Source organism: Dermochelys coriacea, chromosome 17 (genome assembly GCF_009764565.3).
Source record: "Dermochelys coriacea isolate rDerCor1 chromosome 17, rDerCor1.pri.v4, whole genome shotgun sequence".
Taxonomy (NCBI): Eukaryota; Metazoa; Chordata; order Testudines; family Dermochelyidae; genus Dermochelys; species Dermochelys coriacea.
The window spans coordinates 7,033,438-7,060,953 of record NC_050084.1 but is presented as its reverse complement, the minus strand read 5'-3'; the positions used below and the strand labels follow the sequence as shown (position 1 = coordinate 7,060,953).

General features: G+C 39.1%; 3 protein-coding genes and 1 long non-coding RNA gene across 7 annotated transcripts in view; 2 read left to right on the top strand and 2 right to left on the bottom strand.

Moving 5' to 3' along the window:
- Positions 1 to 697: 697 nt before the first annotated feature.
- LOC122457014 lies at positions 698 to 11,899 on the bottom strand. Its single transcript, XR_006276268.1, has 2 exons — positions 11,783 to 11,899; positions 698 to 3,982 (listed from the first exon to the last, which is right to left on the bottom strand). It is a non-coding gene; the product is annotated as an uncharacterized LOC122457014 (long non-coding RNA).
- On the top strand, positions 1,761 to 21,667 carry LOC122457013 (unconventional myosin-XIX-like). Its single transcript, XM_043499699.1, is given in 24 exon segments — positions 1,761 to 1,886; positions 3,064 to 3,208; positions 4,268 to 4,416; positions 4,985 to 5,098; positions 5,832 to 5,904; positions 5,907 to 5,966; positions 6,250 to 6,267; positions 6,270 to 6,318; positions 6,760 to 6,862; positions 7,218 to 7,266; positions 7,269 to 7,302; positions 7,852 to 7,939; positions 8,765 to 8,855; positions 10,794 to 10,965; positions 12,560 to 12,633; positions 12,738 to 12,859; positions 14,953 to 15,066; positions 15,538 to 15,625; positions 15,628 to 15,716; positions 16,727 to 16,876; positions 17,199 to 17,306; positions 18,457 to 18,527; positions 19,652 to 19,759; positions 21,537 to 21,667. Coding segments are annotated over 24 exon segments (2,169 nt in total). The 5' UTR covers positions 1,761 to 1,808; the 3' UTR covers positions 21,559 to 21,667.
- LOC122457012 (unconventional myosin-XIX-like) lies at positions 21,541 to 25,760 on the top strand. The gene is made up of 5 exons (XM_043499695.1): positions 21,541 to 21,706; positions 22,492 to 22,621; positions 22,840 to 22,925; positions 23,448 to 23,756; positions 24,687 to 25,760. The coding sequence occupies exons 1-5, from the start codon at positions 21,665 to 21,667 to the stop codon at positions 24,813 to 24,815; spliced, it is 696 nt and encodes a 231-aa protein (XP_043355630.1). The 5' UTR covers positions 21,541 to 21,664; the 3' UTR covers positions 24,816 to 25,760.
- ZNHIT3 (zinc finger HIT-type containing 3) overlaps positions 25,100 to 27,516 on the bottom strand; it is a 41,546-nt gene continuing 39,129 nt past the window's right edge. For all 4 annotated transcript variants that reach the window (XM_043499697.1, XM_043499698.1, XM_043499696.1 and 1 more), the window contains 2 exons: positions 27,148 to 27,228; positions 25,100 to 26,360 (listed from right to left, as the gene is read on the bottom strand). In XM_043499697.1, coding sequence (XP_043355632.1) covers positions 26,170 to 26,360; positions 27,148 to 27,228 — 272 coding nt within the window. In that variant the 3' untranslated portion in view covers positions 25,100 to 26,169. The remainder of the gene's footprint in view (positions 26,361 to 27,147; positions 27,229 to 27,516) is intronic.

Here is a 27,516-nt window from a genome sequence, read left to right as displayed (position 1 = left end):
TCACTGGGAAGTTTGGGTGAAGGATAGGATGACACCTGCAACTTAGTTCAGTACAAAGGTGTCTTTGCGGGACGCTCTTGTCTGATGGTCTGGCTAGATGAAATGAAATGAATTAGAAGTGATCAAACAGTAGCTATATGTCTACACTTCTGTAGAGAACACGTTAAAATATTAGTGCAAACTGAATTGTAAGAATAGTTTGGGACAGTGGAACAAGATGCCAGGACAGATAGTGGAATTTCCTTTGTTGGAAATAGTGAAGACTAGATTTGACACTCCTCTATCGGTGATGAATGATTTGATGATGATGGGCCAAACTGATCATGCGTATGTCAATGAACCTCTGAAATTACACTAGTGATGAATTTGGCCCAATTAAAGCAACAAAGGGGAGGGCAGGATTAATGGGCCACTTGGAATCTAAATGAGCCCAAAATAAATAGCTCTATAAGTAAGGCTCTATAAGTTTAAGCAGTTAAATACAAATTTATTTAACAGGCTAATTCTTTTGAAATCTAAGTGAGGAGTGCATCTAAAGCCAAGTAGTTCTTGGTTCTGCATGTTTCCTAGTTAGGACACTTAAAACTCATTCAATTTGCTTCTTTCCACCCCATGGCTGAAAATATTTTATGCCCCCTCTCTGGTAGTATAACTTGGTGGAGCTCAGATGTTGGGAGTATTAGTTTTTTTTGTTTTATTTTTAAATCCCTTTACAGATCAAGTTGCTTAAACGTGGTTGGCTGAGGGCAAACCAAGTATTTTTATTGTTAGTGTATAAACTAGCTAGCCCCATTGTTAACTAACTCCTTATTCTGGTGAGGCTGGCTTTTCTAGAGAAGAACATTACATCCGTACGAGAGTTCAGGCTTGAGTCTCTTCTTCAAGAAAGCAGTACAGAATTATGTGGTTTGCATTACTCTTTCTGAAATAACAAAGTTGATTTCTTTTAGGACCTCCACTTTGACTTGAACAAGGTCCACCAGTCTGAAGGCCTTCACAGTATCAACTCTCCTACCCAGGAGTCCTGTTTCTAGAGCTTTACAAATTCACCCATACACGGCATCAGACAACTGAATAATATGCCAAAACAGGTAAAATCAAGCTCCAATATTGTCCGTCTTCACTAATTTAAACTTTTTGTCATAAAATAATGCTGGGCTGAGGTTCAGTTGATTGTAATCCACAATCAGAGACTGTTGAAGTATTCTCTCCCTCTTTCCCCCTCCCTTGTTGCCATACAGCTGCTCCACAAATTTGTCAATAACCTCTGGGTAATATCAAGCCACTAGATTTGATAAATTTAAGGTTTTAATCTGTGTAACTTAAAAACTTAAAATGAGTACTGGCAATTCATTAATTTAGGTAGGCCTGCATTCAGAGATGTAGCCACCCAACTCGGAAATTGCAGGATTTACAATAGACTATCACTATTTTTAATCATCATCCTTCAAATTAATTTTTCAATAACCTTGTTAAAATCACTTTTTTCCTCCTGCCTGGGTTTTTAAAGAGTTGATCCTACTTTTGCATATTTTTGCTTTTAGCCATACATATCAATAGATGAAAGTGAATGCAGGGAAGTTGGGCTAACTAATCAGCCAGCAAAAAGGAGCCTCCTTTTCCAGGACTTATTACAGCCAGCTCTGCAATGGAGTTTGCAACCATTTATCTACCGTAAACGTTAAACAGTAAACGGATGAGGGCAGGGGGGAAAGGGGAATCAACACAACAAACTCTAGTATTATCTGAAGACATATTTGGCTTTGTGTAGTTCAGCATATCCAGCTGTGAACTCACTGGGTCCCTTAATGCTCATACATGGTATGATAATGAAAACCATGTTCACGTCAACATCTGACCTACTCTCTTCTCATTCAACTTTACTGGTAAGCAAATTTTTATTCGTATGCTATAGAATTGTGCATGACTTTAAATCCAGTTATATCCAATCTGGAAAGTAATTGGAGATCCCCAAGTGCATATATTAATTTTGATGATAATTAATTCTAGTTTGCATATTATTCCTGCACAGCCATATGTGCAAGTGGTGTCTAGAGGATGTTGTTTGTCCATTTGAAGACTGCTGAGGTTAGTTAACAAATTGTATGTGCTAACTGTATTCAGCAGTTTGTTGGCATAAACAAGTAGTTACATAATTCGGCGGGAGGAGAAAGAATGCTTGCAGAAGAAATGCAAAATCAGCATTTGTCCAAAAAAAACAACCCAGTACCTGAAACCTGTGTGTACTGGCTATGCTTTTCATTATGTATGCTTAACAAACAATGACCTTCCAACAGTGTTCAAGGACACTGGAGCCCAGAGGCTCAGATTAAAGTCTTTGAGTTGTATGTAGAGGGCCAAATTCTGGTTTGATGCAGACAAATTAGCATAACTCCATTCGCCTCTCCAAATGGCACTATATATACACATTGCAAAACCATAGTTGTGGAGCACCGTTTGGCTCCAAAAAATGCAAGCCTGGGGAACCTCCATTAGCTTTAGTACTTCTGACAACTAATATCTGTGCACCAGCCATTAAGGCTAATAGGCCATCTCCTTGAGTCAGATCTTGTGTTGAGTATATGGGGTTCAGGGGAGTCAAAAATCCCTTGGTCACGAACCACTGTGTAAGTGTATTTGTTCTTAAAGAATCACAAAGTTGCTAACATCAAGAACTATACATCTAGGGACACATTTATCCATGGTGTCATTCCTCTTGAGTCAGAATTACATGAGGGATGAATTCAGCCGATAAAAGTTGTCATTAATTCATGATCTCTTGTGCATCAAATAAACACCTTCTAAAGCATGTTTAAAGACTGAAACACAACTTCCACGGTAGTGAGATGTATATAAATTTTTTTTTTTTAATGCTTCCTGGGCAGAGAGGTCAGACCAGTAGTAAAAACGTGCTGAATTATTTGTTTCTTGCTAAGACTGAGCTTAAATCAAATCTGTTTTATTTGTAAACTGGAAAGGGACTTTAAACTGCAGTTGAAGAGGTGAAAGTCCACCCTGGTGTTCAGTCTATTACAGGTGTTATCTTTTATATGTGCTTTCCAGGTGAATGGCCCAAAGAGAGATCCTGCCATCCAGAATGAGCTTAATGACTCATTCAAAGAAGAGGTTAAAGCTTTTCTGAGTGATGAAGATAAATTGCATCTCTTAAATGACCTTACCAAAGTTAATCCTGTAACCACAACAACAGGTCAGTATTTGTGGCCATCAGAGACATCTCCAGAAAGCTTGCTTCACTTCACATAATAAATAACTGTCAACATATACTGTGACAAGATGGATGAGGCAATCTCTTTTATTGGATCAACTTCGATATATTTAAAAGAGATTCCCTCATCCACCTTGCCTCTTTAATATCTTGGGACCAATACTGCTACAACAATACTGCATACAAAATATATTGTGGTCAGCTATTCTGATCCCTGTAATACTAGCATGAAAATGGTACCTGTGGACATGATCCAGAGTCTGTTGAAGTCAATAGAAAGATTTCTGTTGACTTGAGATCAGTCTTTAAACTTGGCTTGATCAATATTCTTTAGCATTGCTTTGAACCCACACCGGTCTCTCAGCAACATGGAACTAATATTTAAACAAAAAACCTTTCACCTATGTCACTGGTTCAAATGCTCCTAGAATTGGTAGTGGTTGGCAGTTATTGTTACTGGATGGCTCTTACATGGCTATGCAAAAGGATTTTGTGCTCGGTTCAGTTTCAGTTTACACATTTCCTTATCTCAAGACACCATCACAAACAGTAGAGCCCTCTTACTGTAATAGTCTTCGCAGAGAAGCCAAGGATTGAAATCAGGCTTGGAAACTACAGTCTTCACTTAACTTTAAAAATGGTCCTTTGTAGACTGAAAGAGGCATATTGGTGACACAATGTGGAGAATTCTCCAATGCTTTCTCTTTTTTTCTGTGAGAGTAGATGATTCAATCTCCAGGGCTGTGTATGTGGAACCTATAATGAGAATGCATAAGAAATTAATTAGTCAAATTTAGTATTTTTTTAAATTCTTGTTTTTAAGACCAGAAATGAACCTATAAGATGAATATTTAGTCATGGTAGACGTGCTAGAAATTCTTATTTGACTATTCTCAAACTCTGTAAAAATCAGATTTAAATCCATCTGTGAATAGGCAAAAAAGATAGTATTTGCCTAAAGCTTTCTTATACAAATAGGACTGGGGAAAACAAAATACATTTGTTTTCAATAATTGCTAATAGAATGTATGTTTGTTTCAGTACTGAAATGTCTGCAAGCAAGGTACACAGTAGATGTGTTTTATACATATGCTGGCTGCAGTCTTGTGGCCATAAATCCATTTCAACCTATGTGTCACCTCTATTTGCCTGAGCTTATGAAAGAGTACCACACTGCACTTCGCCCTCAGGTAATGGTGGTGACTGTTCTTCTTACAAAGCAAAAGAGATGAAAAATCATCCAAATCTGAACTAATAAACCAACTGTGTTAGAACCACTTCTAGCAAACCTATATGCTTTATTCAGTCAGGGCCCTTTTACAAACTTGTGCATTTTTGCCTTCTCCTCTCCCGCTCTTCTATTTGCCAGGTTCATTCCTGTAGCGTATAGTTAAGTGCGCGTCTCAGATTTTAGATTTAGAACCTAACATAGATTTCTATGTAGAAGAAAAGATGTGATTGATATTTCTATGCTCAAATTCTTAAATCAACTAGAGGAAGAGACAGTATGTTCTAGTGACCTGAGCGTGAAGCTTAGTCAGAAACTCCTGAGGTCTAATCCTTGTTGTGTGGCCTTAGGTTGCATAGCTTATCCTTCTGCTTCTGTTTCCTGGACCCAAATTCTTCTGTTCAGTTCTATTTCTCTACCTCACTGGGCAGGTGAGGATTAAGTAATAGAATCTGCTTTGTGTTAAACATAACTGTTTTTTTCCTTTTCAAACTCCTCTCTATATATATACACACTCTCTTTATTGTTAGGAGTTGAAACCTCATATCTTTGCTGTGGCTGAACAGACCTACAGAAATGTTGAAAGCCAGATTGAACCAATAAACCAGTCTATAATTGTTAGTGGTGAAAGTGGTGCTGGAAAGGTAAGCATAGGATGGTGGTGTTTTTTGTTTTGTTTGTTTTTGTTTTGCCTCCCCTTTTTAATCAGGCCACTGTTCTGACATTGTTAGCATGTTCTGAGACTTTAATGTGGTACAAAGCATTTCAGCTAGCGCTCTAATTTGAAGAAGGAAGAGAGAAACACAAATGCAATTGGTCCAACATACAGCAGGTAACTGTAAGCCATTATAGTATGGGGGAAGACAAATGGGAGGGGAATGCACTCTGGTTAAATTCAAATGGGCCATGCTCAGTAAAACTGCTCTCTGGACCATATTTGTAGTTCTTGATAGAGTAAAATTCCTGTTGAGATCAAGTTAAGGATAGCTAAGTTTGGCCCTTTGCTAGGACTTGATACAATTTAGCATAAGCCCCACATGTCAAAACATCCACAAGATTTGAGGAGTTCAGCTTCTAACTCTGACCCTGATTCAACAGTTCATCCCTGCTCAGCAAAGCACTTAAGCAAAGCTGTATGTGAACTATAGCTGTCAATTCTGGCTATAGTTTCTGAATAGCTGTACCTTCATTTTTTAAAAGAACCTAGTCCAGTAAGGCACATAAGCTTGTTTCATACATTTTGAAAAAAAAAATCACTTTCCTCAGCATAACTAGGTGCACAATGTTGTTTGCCAATAGCCAAAGCTCTTGTCAGACTTGCATCTAATTAATAATGTGAGAGCAGACAAAGGCTTATTGTCAAGAGTCTCTTTTTAGACTTGGACTTCCCGATGTCTTATGAAATTTTATGCTACTGTTGCTGCATCATCTACCTCTCCTAAAGGCAATGAAACAGTGAGAGGATAAGAAGAGAGTGCTGGGGGACTCCCAACCTGTTCTGTGAAGCTTTTGGTAAAGCTTTTTTTTTTTTTTTTTTAAAATTCAGTGAGTTACTGAAACCAACTATGACTGTTGTAAGTTTGTGCGTTTTTAATTTTTATATAAACCTTCACTATTCCCCATTATTACTCTTTTAAAAAAATCACCTCTGAAATACTCAAGCAGCATGCAAATCATCCTATATATTGTGTGTCCCTAAAGAGACTAAACACGTCTCTGTTTGTTGTTTGTTTTTGTTTTCCCCATTATTGGAGAATATTATGCTTCGTGTCCCCCCACTCCTGTGACTTCACAGGAAATGCATGTACTCTTCGGATAACAACAGTAGCCGTTTTGGAAAATATATCCAGCTTCAATTAAACAGGTATTAATTATTAAATAAAATGCTCAAGCTGTATTGTGGTTTTTTGTTTTGTTTATTTTTTGACCTTCACAACTTTCTCTTCTTGCAAACGTGTGTCTCGAGTCTTCCACAGAACATGGAACGGAGTGATTTTTGTAACATACCTTGGTATATTGGGATGAATTAATGTTTCCTGGATTTACCTAGTACATTGTCAACACTGAAAGGACATCTATCTTGCAAGATAGCTTTTCAGTCCAGAAGACTGTATCAACGGACTACTCTGCACTTGCGTGGCTAATCAATTTAAGAATTCTATCATGTATCTTTAATAAAGTAACGACACAGAAGCTTAAAACAGTATTAAAAGATATGGGGCACCTTGCATGCTGTGTGACAACAGGCTGTCCATAGGACTTCTGTTTTTAAGGGCATATACTAACATGTTTGTTATTTCTCTAGATCACAACATCTGACTAGTGCTTCCATCCAAACATTTCTATTGGAGAAAACCAGAGTTGCTTATCAGGCCCCGTGTGAAAGAAACTTTCATATTTTTTATCAGGTTTGTACTAGATTTATCTAAGTATTTCTAAAGTACATCTGGCAGAAGATCTACTTGCAACTTCCTATTGTTTAGAACAGTTCAGTTTTTTACTCATGGTTTAATTCAGTTTTCTGGACCTTGTGTTATCATCCCATTAAGTATGTTCCCAGTTTGCTAATCATCACTCTGCCACTTATAGAATCATAGAATATCAGGGTTGGAAGGGACCCCAGAAGGTCATCTAGTCCAACCCCCTGCTCAAAGCAGGACCAAGTCCCAGTTAAATCATCCATTATGTTTCATACAATATTAGGATTCAGTAGACTCTCTTTTTTTTTTTTTTTTTTTTGTGTTTTGTTGTTGTTGTTGCAAGATCACAAAAGGTGCCACAAAGGATGAAAGACTGGAGTGGAACCTGCCTGAGAGGCCAATTTCTTCTGGTTGCCAAATTCTGAAAGAACAAGAAGGTAAGATTTAAAGCTGACAACTGAGACTGTTACGAAAGGTTAAACTGTTGTATGTAGAATATTAATGGCCCATAGGAATATGGTCTTAAGGAAGAAAAATCACTCCAGAGAGACTTATGGCTCTGGTACATTGAATTCATGTTCCATTTTCACAAAGCCACCTGCCTGACTTTGACTCTGTTCAGATTTCACTTTGCACTGTTAAGAATTTGTACTTGGCATCTCTCTGAGGCTAAGTTTACAAACCTCGTGTGATATCTGGCCGCTTCAACAACTTGCTACCTAACCTCTGGGGCCCACAAAAGTTCAATATTAAGTTGCTCAGTGACAGTAGTATAATTATTAGTATGACTTCTGTTTCTTTGGTTTGGCAAAGCAGATGATCTTCTGCTTGCAGCCGGTATATTCAAAGGGGTGCCCCATCACCTTAGGCTCCTTTGAAAATTTCCGATGACCTGTCTACGCTGCCGTTTTGAAGGGATGAGAGTGGTGTTGGGTGGCTTGTTTATGTGTGGCTTTTGTTTTTTAACAACACCTGTTTGGCTTTCCAGAGGACTGCTTTGAGGTGACCAGAGAGGCAATGTTTCACTTGGGCATTGACAGCTCCACACAGAACAATATTTTTAAGGTCAGATAAAAACACTCCGCAATATCTATAAACTCATCTTTTAAACTAAGGATCTTGGTATGCATTTGGTTGTTTGGTGTGTGATCAGTCTTAGTACCAAATTCTGCAGTCCTTGCCTTACCGGGCAAATCTCCTACTGATTTCTCAGGCAAAGTTCCCATTAGAAAGGACTGCAGGGTTTGACTTGTTAGCAGCAAATCCTAAGCCTGAGTGAGAATCCTGGGTAAGGAATCCTACCCTGTCTCCAAGACTGTGGAACCTGTTTTATTGTTGTGCAGTAGTCCCCACAACTTCTGCGTTTCTGTCTGTGGGTGGGGAAAATGGCTCTTCTCTGGCATTCCCCAAGATCTTTTTGAGGATCCTGCCCACTCCTGGCATCTGTTCAGCTGCATTTAGAGCCCTTGCTAGCAGCAGAGCAGGGTCATAGGACAATGGGGAGGATGTGCTTCTAATTCTTCATTTCAGCAGTTGACTGTCTTTGTTCCACAGTGTTCAATGTAATTTTGTAGACAGATGTTAAACTAACAGTAGTTCTTAGTATAGCACCTGTGGTTAGAATATACTATCTAAAGTGTAAATGTTAACTTCCAATTCTGCTCTCACTTAAGTAAATGGTAGAATTTTCATTTACTTGAATAGTGCAGGATCAGGAACTAAATTAGTGGCTTAAATATAAGCAGCTTCTTTCAAATGATTTCTGGTTTGCATATTTGCGAAAATGTTTCAGCTGCTGTGCTGATCATCTGAGGTATTTGGAACCCAGATATCTATAAAAATGATAGGTGAATCTGAACTCCAGAGTTCAAGTGACTGTTTATGTTGCAGATATTAGCAGGACTTCTACACCTTGGTAACATTCAGTTCTCTGATTCAGCGGATGAATCCCAGCCTTGTGAACCAGAAGATAATGCCAAAGGTGAGGCCCCAAACATGCATAGCTTTAGTGTTTCGTTTCCTATTGGGTAACTACTATTGAAAGATAGTGGCACCAGAAAGACCTAATGATGTCAGAAGTACATAATCTCATATACTGTATCCTTCCTTTCATTAGGAGATAAAGTGGGGAGAGGAATGACAAGAACTGTCAGTTAATTGTACCCTCTCCATTATTCCTTTTATCTGTTTTTATAAAACATCAGAATGCTGCACAAACACTAATGTAATTGTCCCATCCCAGTGAGAGATCCCTGTCTTTCAGATCAGGGGAACCGAGTGATTTGCACAAAGGCACAGAGTGAGTTGTTGGAAGAATCATGATCCTTGTTCTTAGTCGTATACTTACACTATATGGCCCCTGGAGGCAGAGACCTAGACTGGAGGTTTTATGTATATCTATGTGCTTAAATATTCAGGCTGTAATTGCATTTTGAGATTCCATTCTGAGCAAGTTTCAGAGTAGCAGCCGTGTTAGTCTGTATTCGCAAAAAGAAAAGGAGGACTTGTGGCACCTTAGAGACTAACAAATTTATTGGAGCATAAGCTTTCGTGAGAGTGAGCTGTAGCTCACGAAAGCTTATGCTCTAATAAATTTGTTAGTCTCTAAGGTGCCACAAGTACTCCTTTTCATTCTGAGCAAGTCTGTCAAATTGCAGCCTTAGATACTTTACAAGGGAGAACATGTATTAAGCTGCTTTCCTTCTATCCGAAGATCATCTCTGACCTAAATTTTAAATGGCCCCAGTTTTCCATGGAACTAACAGTGGCCTAATCAGGAAGGCTTCATATTTCTGTTTCACAAGTTCTGACAAATTCCAATGGCTTTAATTTGGGCCTAATAATTTCTAGTACACTTCGGCTGCTTTTTTGAGTTAGCACGGTCTTAAGTAGTTTACATTTTCTGCATACGTTGCACTAGCAAATCTTGACTCCTCTTACTTTGACAGGGTTAAGTTCTCTAACTATACGAGATATATTTCCTATTTTCCTACCAATAATTGTTTGTATACTACCCTTCGTGGATTTAGAGACCTCTTTGGGCAGTGCATGCTGGGGCTTATGTGAGATAACAAAGTAAACAGACAAGGGCACATCTTAAGAGATGTGACCTAATTTCAGGTGGCCAGTTTTAGACACTGAGGATAAGTCTACACTGTATTTTAAGCCCAGGTTTCAAACTCCGGCTCAAGCCTAGACCCCATTTTGTCTACACACAAATGTGCTAACCCAGGGTCCCAAGACCCCTTGGGATTCAAGCTCTATTGCTTTGCAGTGTAGATTCAGCACTACTGGACTCATGTTCTGGGAGTTCACCAAAAGTGTCCCACAATCCCACCGGCCAACTTCCTTTGTCCTCTGGACAGTCAAGTTTGATAGACAGTCAAGCTTTCCCACACTGCACAACGAACAAAAAGCTAGAGCAGCCACGTTGTGGGTGGGCATTAGGAAGTCTGGAATATGAGTGATTGGACTTGGGCCCACATCATGCAGTACAGATGCTAGAGCTCCAAGTTGGGACTCGGGGTTCAACAATTCCTAACTTGGAGCTAAAAATAAGTGTAGATGCTCAAGCCCTAAGTTAACAAACGCAGGGTCTGCTAACTTGAGTTTTAAACTTGGGCTTTCATTGCAGTGTAGACATAGCCCTAGAGGTGTGTGGTTTTTTGGTTTTTTTTTTTTTTTAAAACAGGATTGTTGAGTGCCTGCAACTTGGGTAAAATTAGTGGGTATTCAAAATTAGAGGCTAGTCTTACAACATTCTGTAAAGTTGTGTAAAAGTAAAAAAGCATATTCTGTGAAGTCGGAAGCTTCAGTGTGGGCTATCCAAAGGCCACTTTTTAATAAATTTCTGGAAGGTGCTTAGATTTTAAGAAACGGGTTATGTTCCTATGATATATTTTTGGCTGTTTTGAACAAGGTTTTGTGAAGACAACTGCAAACTTGCTAAAAGTATCTGTAGAGGAGCTGCTGGAAACACTAAGAATTCGAACTATAACTGCTGGAAAACAGCAACAAGTTTTCAAGAAGCCATGCTCCAGATTAGAATGTGAAACAAGAAGGGACTGCCTGGCTAAAGTTATCTATGCTAAGTAAGTTCCATCAGCAATGCCGTGACTGTCTATACAAGGCTTAAAGTGTCAGCGTGACCAACAGGGTTTTATCCTGGTCTGGTCAGTCATTTCTACTATATTCCTATGTAGCATGACTACCTTGGAAAGCTTGCCATGTGATTTCTGTTCAAGAACATTTCTAATCAGTTAAGTTTTATCTTCTACATGTTTGAACATTTGAGGATTTTTTAGCATTTTCAACTTTATAATAGCTTCATGTATATAAACATTTTAAAAAAGCATAATATGGCAGCACTTTCCAAACTCTTGTTTTATAGCACTGGCTTTTACTGTTTCAGCTGTGAAATTGCATTAAGACAACTAAAAAACAACTACTCTTCCCCTCTCTTGCAAATGCAGCAATTGCTTACAGGGATGTTATGCAATTACAAATGGGAAGGAGAAGTGGTCTGTGCAATCACTTATCGGATTTAAATGCATTTAAAATGTGGCTTATATTATGAAAAAGCTTAGGAATCCCTGAGCCAGTCCTCCTCACTGTAGATATTTGACTTATGTTTTGAAAGCGGGACGTTTGCTTATTGCACGAGTCACTGTTATTGTTTAGATGCAGCATTAGATATCCATCTCCAAGTTAAAATAGTTTGAATACATGGGTCAGTGCTGTGAAAAATTTTTCTTCTCATCAACTTCCATGACAACCCTATGTGATTCTGCCTTCTGATAAACATTAGAGAAACAAATGTGCGTATTCTCTCTCCCTCCCTCTCCTCCCCACTTCTTGAGACCCTGATCCTACAATAAGTTCTGCATAGATAAGGGGCTTAGCACATACCTCATTGTATGACTAGGGCCTTGGATTGTAAGCTTTTTGCAGGAATTGGTCTTGTATTTGTGCAGCTCCTAGCACAATGGGGCCACATTGCTGGTGCTACTGCAGTCGAAGGTAAAAAACATGGTATAGGTGATCTTAAAATAAAGAAAACCGTTTCTTGAAGAAACTCTAGATCAAATTCTGCCTTCACACCCTGACTTCCCTTTGATTTGAGTGAGACAACATGTGATGTAAAGTAAGGCAGAATAAGGCCTTGTGTCCTTAATTGAATCAAGCCCTTAAGGGTTTAGGTCCACAGGGGTTTTTTCAGGTGCCATTTTCTAAAGGCCATAGGCTCCTAAGTCAATTAGTCATTACAGTGCTGAGCAGAGCAATACCTAAGTATGTGTACTAATCTGCTAAACTCCCTCTAGTCTCATGGAGTTTGGTGGCAGTAAAGGGAACAAACCTGGTAAAATAGGGTCTTGACCTTGTGATCACATTTTAGTCTTCTGCTCTTCAAAATTTATTAGACACAATTAAGTGAATTAGTGGCAGGGGTGTGGGCTCTTCATTTGTTGTGAGGAGGTCTCTTAACTTTATTCAAACATTCATGGCCTACCTCTGACTTCATAAAAATTGGTTTAGTTGCCATGATAAAGTGGGGAAACTATAAAATATTGTAGTATTGGCAATAACAGTAGGAGTCGGAAAAAATCACTGGAAAACATAAATCAACTGAACACTTATCTTGTAAGTATAAATCTTTCCAGCTAATCAGGGTTCTGTTATTTACAGATTATTTGACTGGCTGGTTTTAGTGATAAATGGAAGCATCTATGCAGATACTCTTGTGTGGACCAACTTTATAGGTATGGTTTCTAGTCCCTTTTAATTCAGGAGTAGAAAGTAAACTCTGTAGACCCAAACACACTAGATCTGATAGAAAATAAATATTTTTCCCATATTTCTCTAGGTTTGTTAGACGTTTATGGTTTTGAATCTTTTCCTGAAAACAACTTGGAACAGCTCTGTATTAACTATGCCAATGAGAAACTACAACAGCACTTTGTAGCACACTATCTGAAGGCACAACAGGTACTGTGTCCCTCCACAAGATGTCCAACACAAGGCCATTTTATTTATTCCTACGTTACTACACTGTTAAATTCCTGATTTACAAGACTGATTTGGGTTTTTTTAACCTAAAACTCTATTTTATGGCCTGATTATGCAATTTTTTACTCTGCCACAGAAGTAATGGGGATTGCACAGGTAGGTCAGGATTACTTACTTGACCAAGGATTGTCGTATGGGGCCCTTGCAGGGAGGGGGACCATCTGCGGAGGAGATAAAATTTGTATCCACGTACATATTAAAAAGCGGTCACTGAGGGTCTGGTGACGTTGGGAATTTCTGAAATGTTCAGAGCTCATCAAGGGGGCATATGCGTGCTGCTGAATTTATTGGGCGTCTCTTAAGGTATGTGGAGTCTGAACAGTGATTTGCTCAGAAATTGCAGCTGCAGCACCCCTTTCCTGTTAGGAACAAAGGAGTTAAACACATGGCTTTGTAACGGTCTTGTGGGCAGTTCCGTAGGGCCAAAATTCATCCCTGGGCAGAGAGCTCGTGCAGGGCCCTGTAATAATGGCTTAAATGATACCTAGTGCTTTGTGTGGGCCCTTTGCCCTGGCAGTACTCCTCATAAACCAAGTTGCCACTCCCTTGTCCCTTCAATACAGATTGAACACTTACTGTCTGCCCTGTGTTATTAGTGGGGAAATAGCCCTGGTAAAGGACAATCAGTATTTCCCACACTGCATTTCAACCACTAGAAAAGAAGGGCTTGAGTTAATTTAGAACCATACAAACGTTTATGAAAATACTTTGCTAAGCTGTTTTTGCAACCATTGGCTAGATCACAGGAAACAAACAAATTCATTGCTAATTAGATCTTGATGCATCTGAATATAAATTTCAGACCTATAAACCTTCAGATTGTAAGTGTTTAAATTTGCCAAGTTGTACAGTGTCTAGCACAATAGGGGCCCAACCCTCACTGAGGCTTGTGGCTGCTACTTTCACATACTTGTTGCATTCTAGCCCATTATTACTCATATATCCCCATTATGCTTTTTGCCCTTTCAAGTGAGCTGAAGGATACAAGGCTATCTAGTATTTGTGGCAGTGAGGAGATAGCATAGTAGTGCAAAAGTGGCCCCGAGTGTAAGTATCCAGAAATTCACAATCTTGTACGCTTGTGTGTTCCACTGACTTTTTTTTTTTCTTAAACTGCTCTCCTAGGGTGACTGTGTACAACATGCCAGCACACAAGGGGTTAACAATCAGTTCAGATGGAAATCAGGTTTTGCGCATGTGTGCAAATGACTTTTTTCCTCTTCTAACTGAAACAAAATCATAATCTCCATTTACAGAGCCATTTTATGCCAGCTGCAAGTCACTGCTTGACTTCTTGCCCTTCTTGATATGGCTACATGCCAAGAGTTTATAGTCCATTAGTGAGTCTGCCTAAGCAAGTTTAACTTGCCACACATTTTTAAAGTTAACAAAAATGAGAACTCGTTCTGCTTTATCACTTGTCCGTTTTGTTTTGTAAGAATGCTGAACTCTGCAGCACAACTCCAGTACTAGAACCAATTACATTGATTTTTAACTGCAATACAATCATTTTCCTTTTCCTTTTGGATCTAATTTGGTTTTCAACACAGTACTGTTAGTGGATGCGTGTTGAGCTCTTGCTTAGGGCTAAATTCTGCCCTAAAGATGATCATGTAGGACACTCTTTCCCTTTAAGGGAAACCCTGGAGTCACAACTTGGCTTTAACCTTGTGTGATTGCTCTGTAAAGCATCTCTGTAGTTTTTATGAAAAACTGCACAATTCCCACCTATACCCTACAGCTGGCCCTGTGGGGATCTGGTGCTACTTAAGCAAAGATTTTAGAGCTCTTATGTGAGAAAAAACTTCCGAACATTTGTAGTTCAGAAAATTGATGATAAAATTTGCTACAGGTGATGTTTAAGGATATGAATTGACTTGTTCTTTAAAAAGGCAACATGAAACAAGTGTATGTTGAGTGACAAAAGCCCTGTGTGAAATACTTCACTAAGTATACTGTGAAATACTGGTGCCCTGAGGAGAAGAACATTCTCCACATTTCTCTTGTGTTAGGAAGAATATGCAGCAGAAGGTCTAGAGTGGTCTTTCATAAACTATCAGGATAACCAGAGCTGTCTAGATCTGATAGAAGGAAGCCCTGTCAGCATCTTTTCTTTGCTGAATGAGGTAAGTTTAAGAGCTGAACCGATAATACTTTCTAGCCTGCTTTTCTTCCTTTCCTCAACTGTCTCTGAAAATGACCAAAGAAAACAAGTCTGATAGCAGGTATACAGTGTGTACATTCTATTTAGCATGAAACCTGCCAGCAATGAGCTTCATAGTAGATCCACTTAAAGGCAAAAGAGCCAACTGTTCCCATAATACTATACGGGAGCTTCTTTTCCCCACATCCCTCCCCCAGTCTTGCAGGGTATCCCAAGCACTCCATTGATGTCAAACATGGAACCCCAATGACTGGGTCACTTTTTAAAAGTACTTTAACATTAAAAGACTTGGAATACCAAATGCAACATCGACTTTAAGGCATTTTACTTGTCTAAGTATACTAATGCCTGAAAGATTTTATTATTTGCGCAGGTAAAGTTTGTCTATATCAAATAGGACATGCTGCAATTCTACCTTGTTTTCATTACACAGGAGTGTCGTCTGAACAGGTCCTCTAATGTCAGCCAATTCCAAACCCGAATTGGCGAATGCTTTGTCTAATAACCGGTGCATAAGCTGGGACAAAGTTTAGTAAGAAGCCAAACTTTGTTGTTTTCCATTATGCTGGCAAAGTCTGTTACCAAGTGGAAGGTATGGTGGAGAAAAACAGGGTATGTATTTTAAAAATAAACTATAAATAAGCACATGGCTCATGAAAGAAGCTAGCCTTTAAATAGCTGTTACTCGGTGCATGCGTCCACATACTAGTAGATGACTGTTTTGGCCATGTGAAAGGGGTTGATCATCTCAGTCCGTTCCTAGTGAACATCCACCAGCGAGGTAGTACCTTGGTAGCAGGCTCAGAGGCCCAAGGATTAAGGGAGCCATGCAGATTCCATGACCTCTCGCCCCTAAAGATTTCTCTCCAGGGTTTGATCATATTGCTGGGGCAGCATAGAGGCGTTTGCACTACTGTTGCATATTGTGACTAGAGGAATTCAGCCTCCAGAACTGTCATTGTGCATTTTAATTATGAATATTAAATCCAGACTTCCATGTGATCAGGAAAACGGCAGCATGGCCTTACCTTTGGCCATTTACTAATATCACATGGAAACTTAAAACTGAGCGTCTTTCTGCACCATGCCTACTAGGAAGTTAATGAGGTGATCTGTGAACACTAGAATCTATTTTGTATTATGTCATGTCTAATACAGCAAGTCACCTTTTTTTGCAAGGAACTTCTAAGAAATGGTATCATGTGATGCAGTGAATATCTCTTATTCAGCATAGGAAAGTGTTTAATGTTCATTATGAGGACTGCCTGACAATTAGTTAACTAGCCCTAGGGCAGCTTAACTAAAACTAAACTCCATGAGTGCTTTAATCTTCTCATTGTGCCATCCCTCCATAAGAAAATGCTAGTAACAGACACAATTTTTAGTAAATATGGTAGTAGTCTAACTCTCAGCATTTTCCTAGATTTGTGAATTTATATTAAATACATGGGGTCAGATCTGAAATGGTCTCTAACCATTGCTTTGTTGAGTATAAAATTCTCATACAGCCTATTTAACCTTATTGACTCCAAACGTGATGAATATTTAGTTACATCTTTAAGGGTGCCTTACATATCCAAGTAACTCCACCAAATCCTACTGACATGTATTTGCCGATATAGGACCCAGTTCCACTGGAGTTACTCCAGCTTCTGAAGAATTCCCAAGACTGCTTGCTTCAGAAGTTCTTTCCCATGACAGAAAAGAGCCAAAATGATACCAAAACCCCGAACAGAGCAGCAGCAGCAGTTACAGTGGTCTCCAAGTTCAAGGTTTGTCCTGTTTGAGTGTCTGATGCTACTTAGATACTATATCCTTCTGCCTGATTTCTGCTGCTGTCTTCAAGTAACTTCCACTTATTTCCTGACTCCGTGCCAAATAATGTTTTGATACACTGGTATAAAATCTACTGTTCAGTAGAGTGCTTATTATGCTGAAATTAAGTAGTTCTGCTCTTGTGGGCCTGTAAACGCTGCCATGAATAAACATCAGGATTTTTTTTAAAACTTAAGTATTGATTAGCCAAACTACTCTGGAAAAACAGAAAAGCCTCAATATGGCATGGTCATTAATAATTGCTGTTTGTTTCTATAGGGTTCACTTGAACGTCTGATGCAGATCTTGCATAGCACTACACCTCATTACATCAGATGCATCAAGCCTAATGCTGATTGCAAGGCAATGACTTTTAAAAAAGAAGAGGTAACTCTACAAAGAATTTTCCTCATAGAGTCCATGTCTTTCCATTGGTTTCATACTGAGCTTTGCCTCATGCCCTGTATGATATGGATTGTAAAGCACTTTTCTTAGCAAATATCTTGAAAGTTTCATTTGAGACAAGGGAAATTACCAGAGGTATCGTAGATGATACTTAAACTTCTCCAAACTAGGGTGAATCTTCAGTGAGGATTTCTTCACTGCAGCTTCATTGATGAAAACTGTGTATGTGAAACATCAGTTTCTCTTAAATGATGCTGTTCAGTACAGTTTGGACTTAGTGGTTTGGGGGGGTTGGAGCTCACTAAACCTAGCTCTGAGTCAAGACACATCTTAATGGCACAGTCTATTTTAGAATACGCACCTTAAGCTCTGCCTACTCCTAGTTTCTATACAAGGAGGTCTGCAACTCAGATGAGAACAGCTGAAATGCATGCTGAGTGGGAGGTTTCTTTGGGAGCTGTGCAATTATAGCTAAACTTGGAGAGTCCTCGGCTGTTGTAAACTCAAAGCTCTGTTGAAATGGAGCTATGCTTATCCCTTTTATATCTACAAGTATCTATCTTGATAGTCTTTTATTGACATTAAAAACAAGAATCTGGTTTGAAAATTCAGGATAAGTTTCCTGCACCTGTGGTGAGGCAATAGGTGGCAAATCCTCAGTACAATTGCAGGTAAAAGTTAGCTTGGGGTTGGAGCAAAACAACCTACTTCACAAAGTAAAGGAACTTCTGCACTAGTGAATAAAGCTGATGTGTGAGGGGGTGGAAATCGGACACCAGCGAAATTAAGTCTCAAGAGCTCTGGCAACTGTCTGGGATAGGACAGTCCTGTCAAACTCTGCTCAGAGTTAGATGTAATGTATCATTGTTTTAAACACACTTACACTAAGATTTGGGCTAAACTCCCAACGGTAGTAAGTGGGAGATGGGCTCCAAACTTGACCATCTTTCAAAGAATCAACAGATTTGAGAGATTGAACAGGTGAATGTTAATTGCTCTTGGAAACTTTTTGAATAGAAAGGCTCAAGTCTTTTTTTGAAAAACTTGTAGGTTATCAAAAGTAGTTTGCATTGATAGAAACCCTGGTAAACAATACCTAAACAGAATTAAAGTGTTTACATTCATGCTATAGGTTCTCAGCCAGCTTGAGGCATGTGGCATAGTAGAAACTATCAGCATCAGTGCAGCTGGATTTCCTATTAGGTAAGTCGTAATGAATTTTAAGTTTCTCATGTTTACTTTATCTTCAGAATATAGCTGCTTAGTCTTCATAAAACAGATTTGTCTAGTGTAACTCCACTGGCTTCCACAGAATTTGATCAGGGACAATTTCATCCCTCTCTATATATTACAACATAATTGTTGAGTACTTGTTGCTCAGATTGAGTGAGTAGATAAGCTCTTACCTGATTAGCCAAATGTAAATTGGCAGGGAACCTATATATTCTACTGTATTGCTTATTTAGACAAATAAACCTTGGTGAAAAATTTCAAAACAGTGTAGAGAATTTTAGATGCGTATTCCGCTTACTTAAATAGAAGAGGCCTACATTCTCCGCCTTCCTTTTAAAATCTCCATGCTGAAAGGCAACAGCCCTATGACCTGTTGGCTCAAGAAATATGGGTATAAGATTTGTCACTTATGTCCATTTCTCCACCCCCACATCAGTGTAGCAGTTCATTATGCTGCCACTACATCAGGTCAGCCTTTGTACATGACAATTTGAAATCTGTCAGTGGCACAGACAAGAGTCGCTTAATTCTTTGTTCTTAGTAAGGAATTTTGTATTCTGGGACAGATTTGGAGAGCCAACCAGGGATTTAGCAACAAAATTCCCACTAATTTTAGTTAGCTAATGTCTAAATCCCTTAGCTTTTGGTGGAGATTTTTGAAAACCAGCTATCATGAGTGCTGTCTCTGGATTTTTCCTTATGGAAACAGTGGGTTTTTAAAGCCATCTGAGCAATTCTTTTGCAGGGTTGTCCTGTATTAAGAGCCAAGACTTAAAACAGCAGAATAGCTTTGTGATGCAGTAAGTCACAGTGATCTCTCTGGGCAGTGATAGCTAGCTTGCCTCCAGTAGTAAAATTGTGTGAGTTTAACCAACTAAAAATGGAATATCCTGTTAAACAAGGGCATGGGAATATCTGCTGTTGTAGTGTAGAATTCCCTAAACAAAAACTAGTCTAATGGAACCTTGCTCATCCTTTCCTTTTAATAATCCTCACCAAGAATTAGTTTTGTTTTTCATTAAGATAATTTTTAAGCATTTGAGCCATACTGTAAATGGTACTCATGTAGGATTGATTTTCATTTTGGCTGTCAGGGTCTCCTTCCAAAGTTTTACTGAGCGTTATAAAGTGCTGAGAAAATCACGTACATCCAGTACAATGCCAGATGAAAATGGTTTCTCTCTCTTGCTAAGAGAAAAGAGGTAGGTTTATTCATTTCACTCGGCTCACTGTAGTATATAGAATTTCTTGATATTGCATAAATCAAATACAGCTACTGTATTATCACACATTCAGTTTGAGAAGTTCCTCATTTTTGAGCTTTCATAATATTTTTACATTCTAGTCATTAATTGCCATACAATCTGGCATTTAAGGCAGGCTTTTAAAATTGTTTAACTAAAATTACTTCCATGCTAAACCCTCCATCTTTGTGCAGATGGCTGTATTCTCAGCTGGAGTAGAGTACGATTTTCAAATGATCCTGTTTTTTTCTTTTGTTGAATATTTTATATTTGCATTAGATAAGTAAAATGAAAAATGTTAGCTTGTTTTTTTGTTTGCTTACGTTCCTTTCTCTGTTTCATGAATCTGTTGCCAAATACACAATTGGTCTCTAGCTTTACTGGATTCTGCTGCTGCTATTATACTGCTTCTTCTACCTTTCGCAAACTTCTCTCTGCGAGTCTGTATTTCAGAGCAACAATTGAGGACCTATTGTAAAAAGTAATCCTATTCACAAGGTAATACATATGCTATGAATTCCTGAAAGAGGGGCTATTAGGAGACGTACCAGCTCATTCATTGTTAAATTTGGCATGGAAAGTATCTGCAACGTGCAGCATATTAATCCATTTTTAACCTTAATCTAATAAAGTTTGTACATCTTCCTTTTAACATAAATGAAGCCCAGTAAGCTAGGAAATATTTGGTCATTGGTGCAAGAGGTTCTGACTTGCTCAGTCTCCTCATATCTGGGAAAATGATGATTGCTTAGCTTTGGTTAGTTACATGCAGTAAAGTATAGGCAGATAAAAATATTTTGTCTATGGCTCTCAATTACAAATTTATTGGACACTGGCATGGGAAATGCCTTCTCCTGACTAGCTACTTTCCCTGCTTATTGTAGTAGGTAACAGGTTGAGAATGAAGAGGAGGAAACTATTTTCTGTTGAATAAGCAATACGGCTATTGGTTCCCAGTGATGGCCAATGGAAGCACTGCTCATCCCCAGCTGTTCTGTTCGCAAGAAAAGCGAAACTTCAGCATTCAGCCTAAATGTATTGCTTATTCCAACTCTTCCATCTCCTAAAGAGAAATAAGTATTGCAATGAAAAAACAGAAACGCCTGCATTGTTAGGGATAGAAAGATGCAGGGATTTCCAGCTTCCTATATTTGACATTCAGAATCGCCATGCAGCACTATTTTATACTCTGAAAGAGATATGTAGTAGTTTTAGTCTGAATTGTCTGTCCTCGATTTTTTTCTTTTGGAAGGAAGATTAAACTTGTGAAATCTTTTCTCAACCAATTTCCCTCATTCTCCCGCTCACTCTGCTGTCCCTTCTTTATTTTTTGGCAATTTCCTAATAATGTGACTAGAACTGTGTCCATCCTATCTCAAAAGTGGCCAGAATAATCCCTCATTCATTGATAGAATCATCTCCTATTTAGGTATCTCAAATGTTTCCCTTTTAAAACTACAATCTAAAGCACTGTGGCGAAGTCCTGCTCAGTGCTTTTGCTTTTTTGCAGAACATTGTCATTGAGGGTCTAAATCCCTTGCTGCTTGCTCCTGTTCTCAGTTTTGTTTTCTAGATTGCATAGGATCTGTTCAAATCAAGTCTGTTTCTGATTAGTTTCTACATAGACTGTTTTAACCATTGCAATAATTGTGCCCTTTTACTTATATTGAGACTATTTTCCAGTCTTTAATTAGATGCTTTACTTTCCCTCCTTTCAAAATCTTGTATTTTGCAGGTTTGACTCCAACAACAGATAATGATGAAGCATTACGCTTTGTCATCCATGATATTCTTCAGAAAGTGACCGTGGGACAAAGTGCCGCTTCCCTGAAGCAAACAGAGACCAAATCAAACAACTCTTCGATGTATTGCGGAAAAACCAAAATCTTTATGACCAATTTCATGGTAAGCATGTTAAATCCATCTCCTGGAAGAACAAGGATGTGCTTCTGCAATACGGGCCAAAGCCCAGTTCCATTATAGACTATGACAAAACTGCCGACTTCAGTGGAAGCAGAATTTCGCACCCTGTTCACATTATTTTAATAAAAAAAACCCTTTCACTTTGATATGTGGTGAGAACGCTCCAATGGGAGTAGGAATTTAGTCTTTTAAAAACCCCATCTCCATTGTGTAAGGGAAATGAGGTATTCACCCAGACTACCTGTTTCCATGCTCACTCATTTGCTATTGCTAGTCACGGGTGCACTGAAGATTTATATTCAGTTTCAGGCTGATAAATTTCATTCCTCTCCTATGTGTCAAATCCCCTGTTCACAAGGTGCTTAACATGTAGCTGAACTTATAACTACATGCTTTGCTGAACTGGGCCTAAGCAGACCACTTTAAACAAGCTTCTTGCATTGGCTTTGATAGAAAGTATCTTTCTTCTAGGCACCTTCCCACCCCAGGTCTCTTCCCTCTCACTTTAGGAGTAGCAGACTATCTAATTAGTATGTCTTTCTTTGGCTTTTAAAAATGATCTACAATTCTAGAAACTGAAATATTTTCATGTCTCCATGGAGACATTAACGCACAACCGTTTAATAGTTTTCTGAAATGTGTTCATACAAAATACCAAAGGATCCATCTTCTAAATTAATGAAAAATGAGAGGCCAATCACAGCTTTTTCCTAAATGACTGAATGAATATGCAGTCTACTAATGTCAAGATTTTTTCCTTGCCCCAGCTAGAACAACTTGAAGCTAGAAGAGCAGCAGTACTATCTGAGAAAGCATTTTGCATTCAGTGTTGCTGGAAAAGATTTAAGCAGAGGAAGCTATCAAAGCAGAGATGGTCTGCTACCATCATCCAAGCTGGTAGGTAAAAGCCAATACAGGTGTGGTTGTGATGTCCAAAGGTAATTTTTCCAGATGGGTTAAATATTCAGAGTGCCAGTGTCTGGGTACCATAACTGAACGTTGGCACAAAATTTACAATTATGAAATGTATACCATTGGCTTTGTTATAGGTAAGGGCTATGAGATCCTCTATACACCAGTTCCTTTATTCTTTACTCTTTTGATTAAATCTTCAGCTATTCGTTCCTGGTTAGCAAAGAAACATTTTCAAAGAATGCGCAGGGCTGCTACTGTTATAAAGCATGCCTGGAGGAAATGGAAAGTAAGTACCATCTGAACTGCATTGAGTCAGTGTCTGATTGCCTGCTTCTTTTTACGTATTTAAAAATATTCTCCCCCTTCAGGTAGTCATAAAACAACTTAAAAGTACATTGCTGTGACTTGCTGTTTTATTCCTTCCTTCCCATTACTATAAGTATGCCTCCTCTGTGTCCCTTAATGGGAAAGGAGAGAACCAGTCTCTGTAGTCTCCTCTCCTGGGACCAGTTAGTTTTCTCAAGCTGAAGACTGGGCGAAAGGCAAGAATGCAGAGTTCAAACCTGCAGTTAGTCCCCTCTGAGGGCAATGGAGTCAACTCCTCAGTTGCTCTTCAGCTTCACTTAATGGGGAGTTGGTGTTTTAACCAGCCATCTAGACTTGTTGAATTCTGCAGAATGTTGTCCCGTTGGTTAAATTGCCCGTGTTGGAAGATTCTAATAACTTAAGGGCATAGGGGGCTACTTCTGAACTAGCAACATCTGCACCTTTCAGTCTCTCAGGAGTATTGTTTTGTCTCTTCCCTAAGGCAAGAATGGATGCGCTGGCAGCAGAGGAGCTGGATTATGCTGACGAAAAACTCCATTCCCCTGTTCCGGGTGCTACCGTTTCCTTAGACGGGTCACCTAGTCCACTGGAAAAGACTTGGCCTCTAAGTGCAATAATCCAGTTCTGGCCTCTTGGACTAGTTCTATCTACTGCACCTGTTACAGTGGTTGGGTTTCGAAGAGACCTGTCCCTTCTGGCATGCTTGAAAATACTTCATCGGAACAATGGTTACAAAGTGGAGAGCAATTTGTTTGGCTGTGGCATTACCTCCATTAGAGCACTCCCACAGGTAATGTACCTAACACTGAGAACACCTCAAAGGCAGCAGTAAGACCCAACATGCAACAAGCTCTGGTTATTACGTAACAGCATAGCTAGTGAGATTTACTGTCCAAACTTGGGCCTTTTGTGCCTGTAAGACACAGCCTCACCCCACAAATGTCCAAGGCTGAGGGACACTTCCTGGCTCAGCCAGACTTCCTATGACCTTAGGCATGTCATTTAACTTATAATTATCTGTTCAGTTTCATAACTTGTTCACTCCACCAGGACGCTGAAGGTTAATATAGTTTTGGAGGCATTTTTGAGACTGAGATGAAAATGCTCGCAGAAGCGCTAAGTATGGGCTTATAAAGAATCTGCAACATTGAGAATTCAGAGGAGGGCAACACTGAACTATCTCCTCTCCCACTTCTCTTTGTTTCCAGAAGAGAGCAAATTGGGGAAAGATTCAGTTAGGTAAAACTACCCCCAACTGGTCAAGTCACAATCCCACACTTACTTCTCCATAAACTGCTCTTTACTTAAAGGCCTAGCTTTTTTTAGTCCTGTTTCTCAGCATGAAATAAACTCAAACACCATCATAGGACGCTAAGCATGAAGGAACATTTGTGTAAGGTGATAAATGTGCTCAGCACAGGGGGGCCCTAAATTCCAACCACTTGTTGCACATTGGCATTCAAAACCAAAATCTCCTCTTTAAAAATGTAGTAGTCTAGCCCCTGCTGGTTTTAATGGCTTATTGTACAAATTCTTCTCTGCTGTAATTTCCCTGAAGTCTGAGGGCCAGATTTCACCACCCGACTTACAGTGAGACAACCTGCAGAGTAAGGAACTAACTTCAGTGGGTGGGTGACTCGCTTGGTAGCAAATTGAGCCCAGCGTGTGGCTGGTTCCCCCCTCCCCCCGCAACTGAAAACTAATTATTTTTTTTCCCTAGGGCTCTGTCAAGTTTCATTGCAAGAAGTCTCCACTGCCTCACGCAAACATCAGTCCACGTAACCAAGCCTGTATGATTGCTGGATTCAACCAAATCTTACTAGATAGGAAAAAACTGCTCACTACATAATGTGGACTTTTGGCCACCTTAAATATTTATTGCACTTTTTCCTTCAAGGAAGGACTTCTTTCAATTGCTGCTTCTAAATGTTTTAATCTCTCTACAATATTCCTGCATGAGACCGATCAATTTAAAAATATCTGCTGCTACCCTGGAGTCTTGATTTCCTCCCCCCCGTAGTCACATAAGTAAGTATAAGGTTACAGATATATTGGTCAGTAGCACAGATTTCTTTCTTTTTCCTACAGGTAATAGAGGAAGTATTAATACCAAGAAAACACTACAGTAGGACTACAAACAGAATCACAACAACCTTTAATAGAACTAAAATTTTGGGGGAAATAATTGAACAAATAGCTTTATGATCTAATGTAAAATATCCTTTCCACACTCCACTGCATAGGGAAAAGTAAGAGGTCAACAGTGAGTTTTTCAAGAAATCTGAACACTACTAGGTGTCATCCAGTCTGTCATCCCCCCTCTCCCCCCAGGAGGCAAACATACAGCCATTTATCTCTAAGAGCACTAAAATTCAGCAGGTTGCTAATGCTTATGAATAAAATGCAATTGGTGGAGCTTAGTGCTGGACACAATTGTCTCCGGAAAAGTGGGATCATCAGCTGGTCAAATATATTGAGCCCAGTCTTAAAAAAAAATTAACATGCTGCTTTTAAGCAGTTAGATTGTATTGGTCCAAACTCAAATAAAAGTATATAACGAGTTTCACCCTCCTGGTGCTGCTGAGGGCCAGAGCCCTTCACTGTTGCATCCATCCCCAGCATTAAGCTCACAGATTTGTGTAGGCGCAGAAGTGTTTCTTAGCATGGGAACCTTTAGAGCGCAAGAGAGCTCAAAACGACTTTTCCCTCTTACTTGACCTAAGGCACGGAAATATATGTTTTGTTAATCTTCTCTACCTAGCATTTTAATAAATGACTTGTGCAGCTCTCTGGACTCTAATTTCTCAGCAAGGTTTGTCAAATGCTTGAAGGATAAAGTTTTAAACACTAGGGGACTTAATCTAACCTCTCCTTCCTTACACACTTGACAGCAGCAATGCCTAGCACAGCCACTGTTGGCAATGGAACCTGTACTAAGAGAAAGTAAGTCACAGCACTAAAACACTAACCTTCAGTTACATCCAGTAGATACATACATATTCCTCTCTCCAACTACCTGTGACAAAGCTTACCGTATGACAATGCTGGAGGTGAGAATTAGAGTGCAGACATCCAGGAGTTAAATATGTTTTACTGAGGGGGAGAGAGAACCACCTGAGGCTATTTCAGCAAAGCACATGGTAATAAAATGTTTCTTCTAGGTTTAGAAAAAATCATAGTTAGTTCCGTTCCTGAAGAGTCTCTCACTCCAAAAGCCAATTCTCTTTCTCTGGAGGTTCAACAACCCTCAAGCAGCAGTCTGCAAACTCCACAAATAATGGCTCTTGCATATATGTTTTCATGAGGGAATCTTTTTCTTTGGCTTGATCTACAGTTAGCAGAAGTTGCTGCAGATGGGGATTGAGTAGTAAGCTTCTCAGTTCTTTTGACTCCCCTATTTTAAAAATAGAAACTTAATTAAAGAAGGAAGAGTGCCACATTGAAATGAAAACAGGCAGGGATTAATCATGGGTTTGAAAGTGTGGTTTTTTTAAATCAACCTAATGCTGCATCTGCTTGAAGAAAGCAGAAAAACTTAATATGTAGGAGGAAAACTTACACACACATTTGAGAAAAGAAAAGGAGTACTTGTGGCACCTTAGAGACTAACAAATTTATTAGAGCATGAGCTTTCGTGAGCTGCAGCTCACTTCATCGGATGCATCCGATGAAGTGAGCTGTAGCTCACGAAAGCTCATGCTCTAATAAATTTGTTAGTCTCTAAGGTGCCACAAGTATTCCTTTTCTTTTTGCGAATACAGACTAACACGGCTCCTACTCTGAAACATATTTGAGAGAAGCCCAACCTTTCTCATCTGTTGTCTAAGAGGACTTAAACTCATCCCCCAAAGCTTCAGCAAACACTACTTTTGTAAATACCTAATTTCCTGCAATTGGAGAATAAGTCTTGCAGTAGAGTCAAAGAATGTGTTGCTTATTTGTCCTTGTGTATGTGCTATCGTACTCCCAATTCAGGTTTATTCAGAAATTTCTTAGTTTTTGTACAAAAACTAACAACTTAATACACACCTTACTAATGGCATAATAAAGATTCCCATGAAGAACTAAAAACTGACCACTGAATTTCTCAACTTAGCTTTTAATAGAATTCTTAGGTGTTGACTGAAGCAGAACTGCTGTCAGTTCTTACAGTAGACATCACACTTAATCTTAAAGATTACCTAAGAGTTTGAGTTTCTGCAGTGGGACTCTGTCCACCTCATCATCTTCTGTCAGGATATCATCTACAGACCAATGGCTTCCTAAGACAAACAGAAACATGGGTTTAACTAATAAAATAGGAGTCACAGCAACAAGACAAACATTTTTTTCTATCTACTACCCCTCATTTAGAACTCAGATGCTTTGCATCACCCACTGGCAATGGGATAAACCTCAGCTCTGAAATACCTCCTTCATCCCACTTTCCTATAACCTTCTGAGTACCATTCAATATAGAGGTCTTCTAGACAAGACCTTACAGTTGTAATACCTGCAACATTGAATGGGTATTCACTCACATGGCACTTTCTAAAGAGAAAGGACTTGGC

Coding starts and splice junctions, on each gene's coding strand:
- LOC122457012 (XM_043499695.1), top strand. CDS start 21,665: ATGTATTGCGGAAAAACCAAAATCTTTATGACCAATTTCATG. Junction 22,622..22,839: donor TGCTACCATCATCCAAGCTG/GTAGGTAAAAGC, acceptor TTAAATCTTCAG/CTATTCGTTCCTGGTTAGCA. Junction 23,757..24,686: donor CCATTAGAGCACTCCCACAG/GTAATGTACCTA, acceptor TTTTTTCCCTAG/GGCTCTGTCAAGTTTCATTG.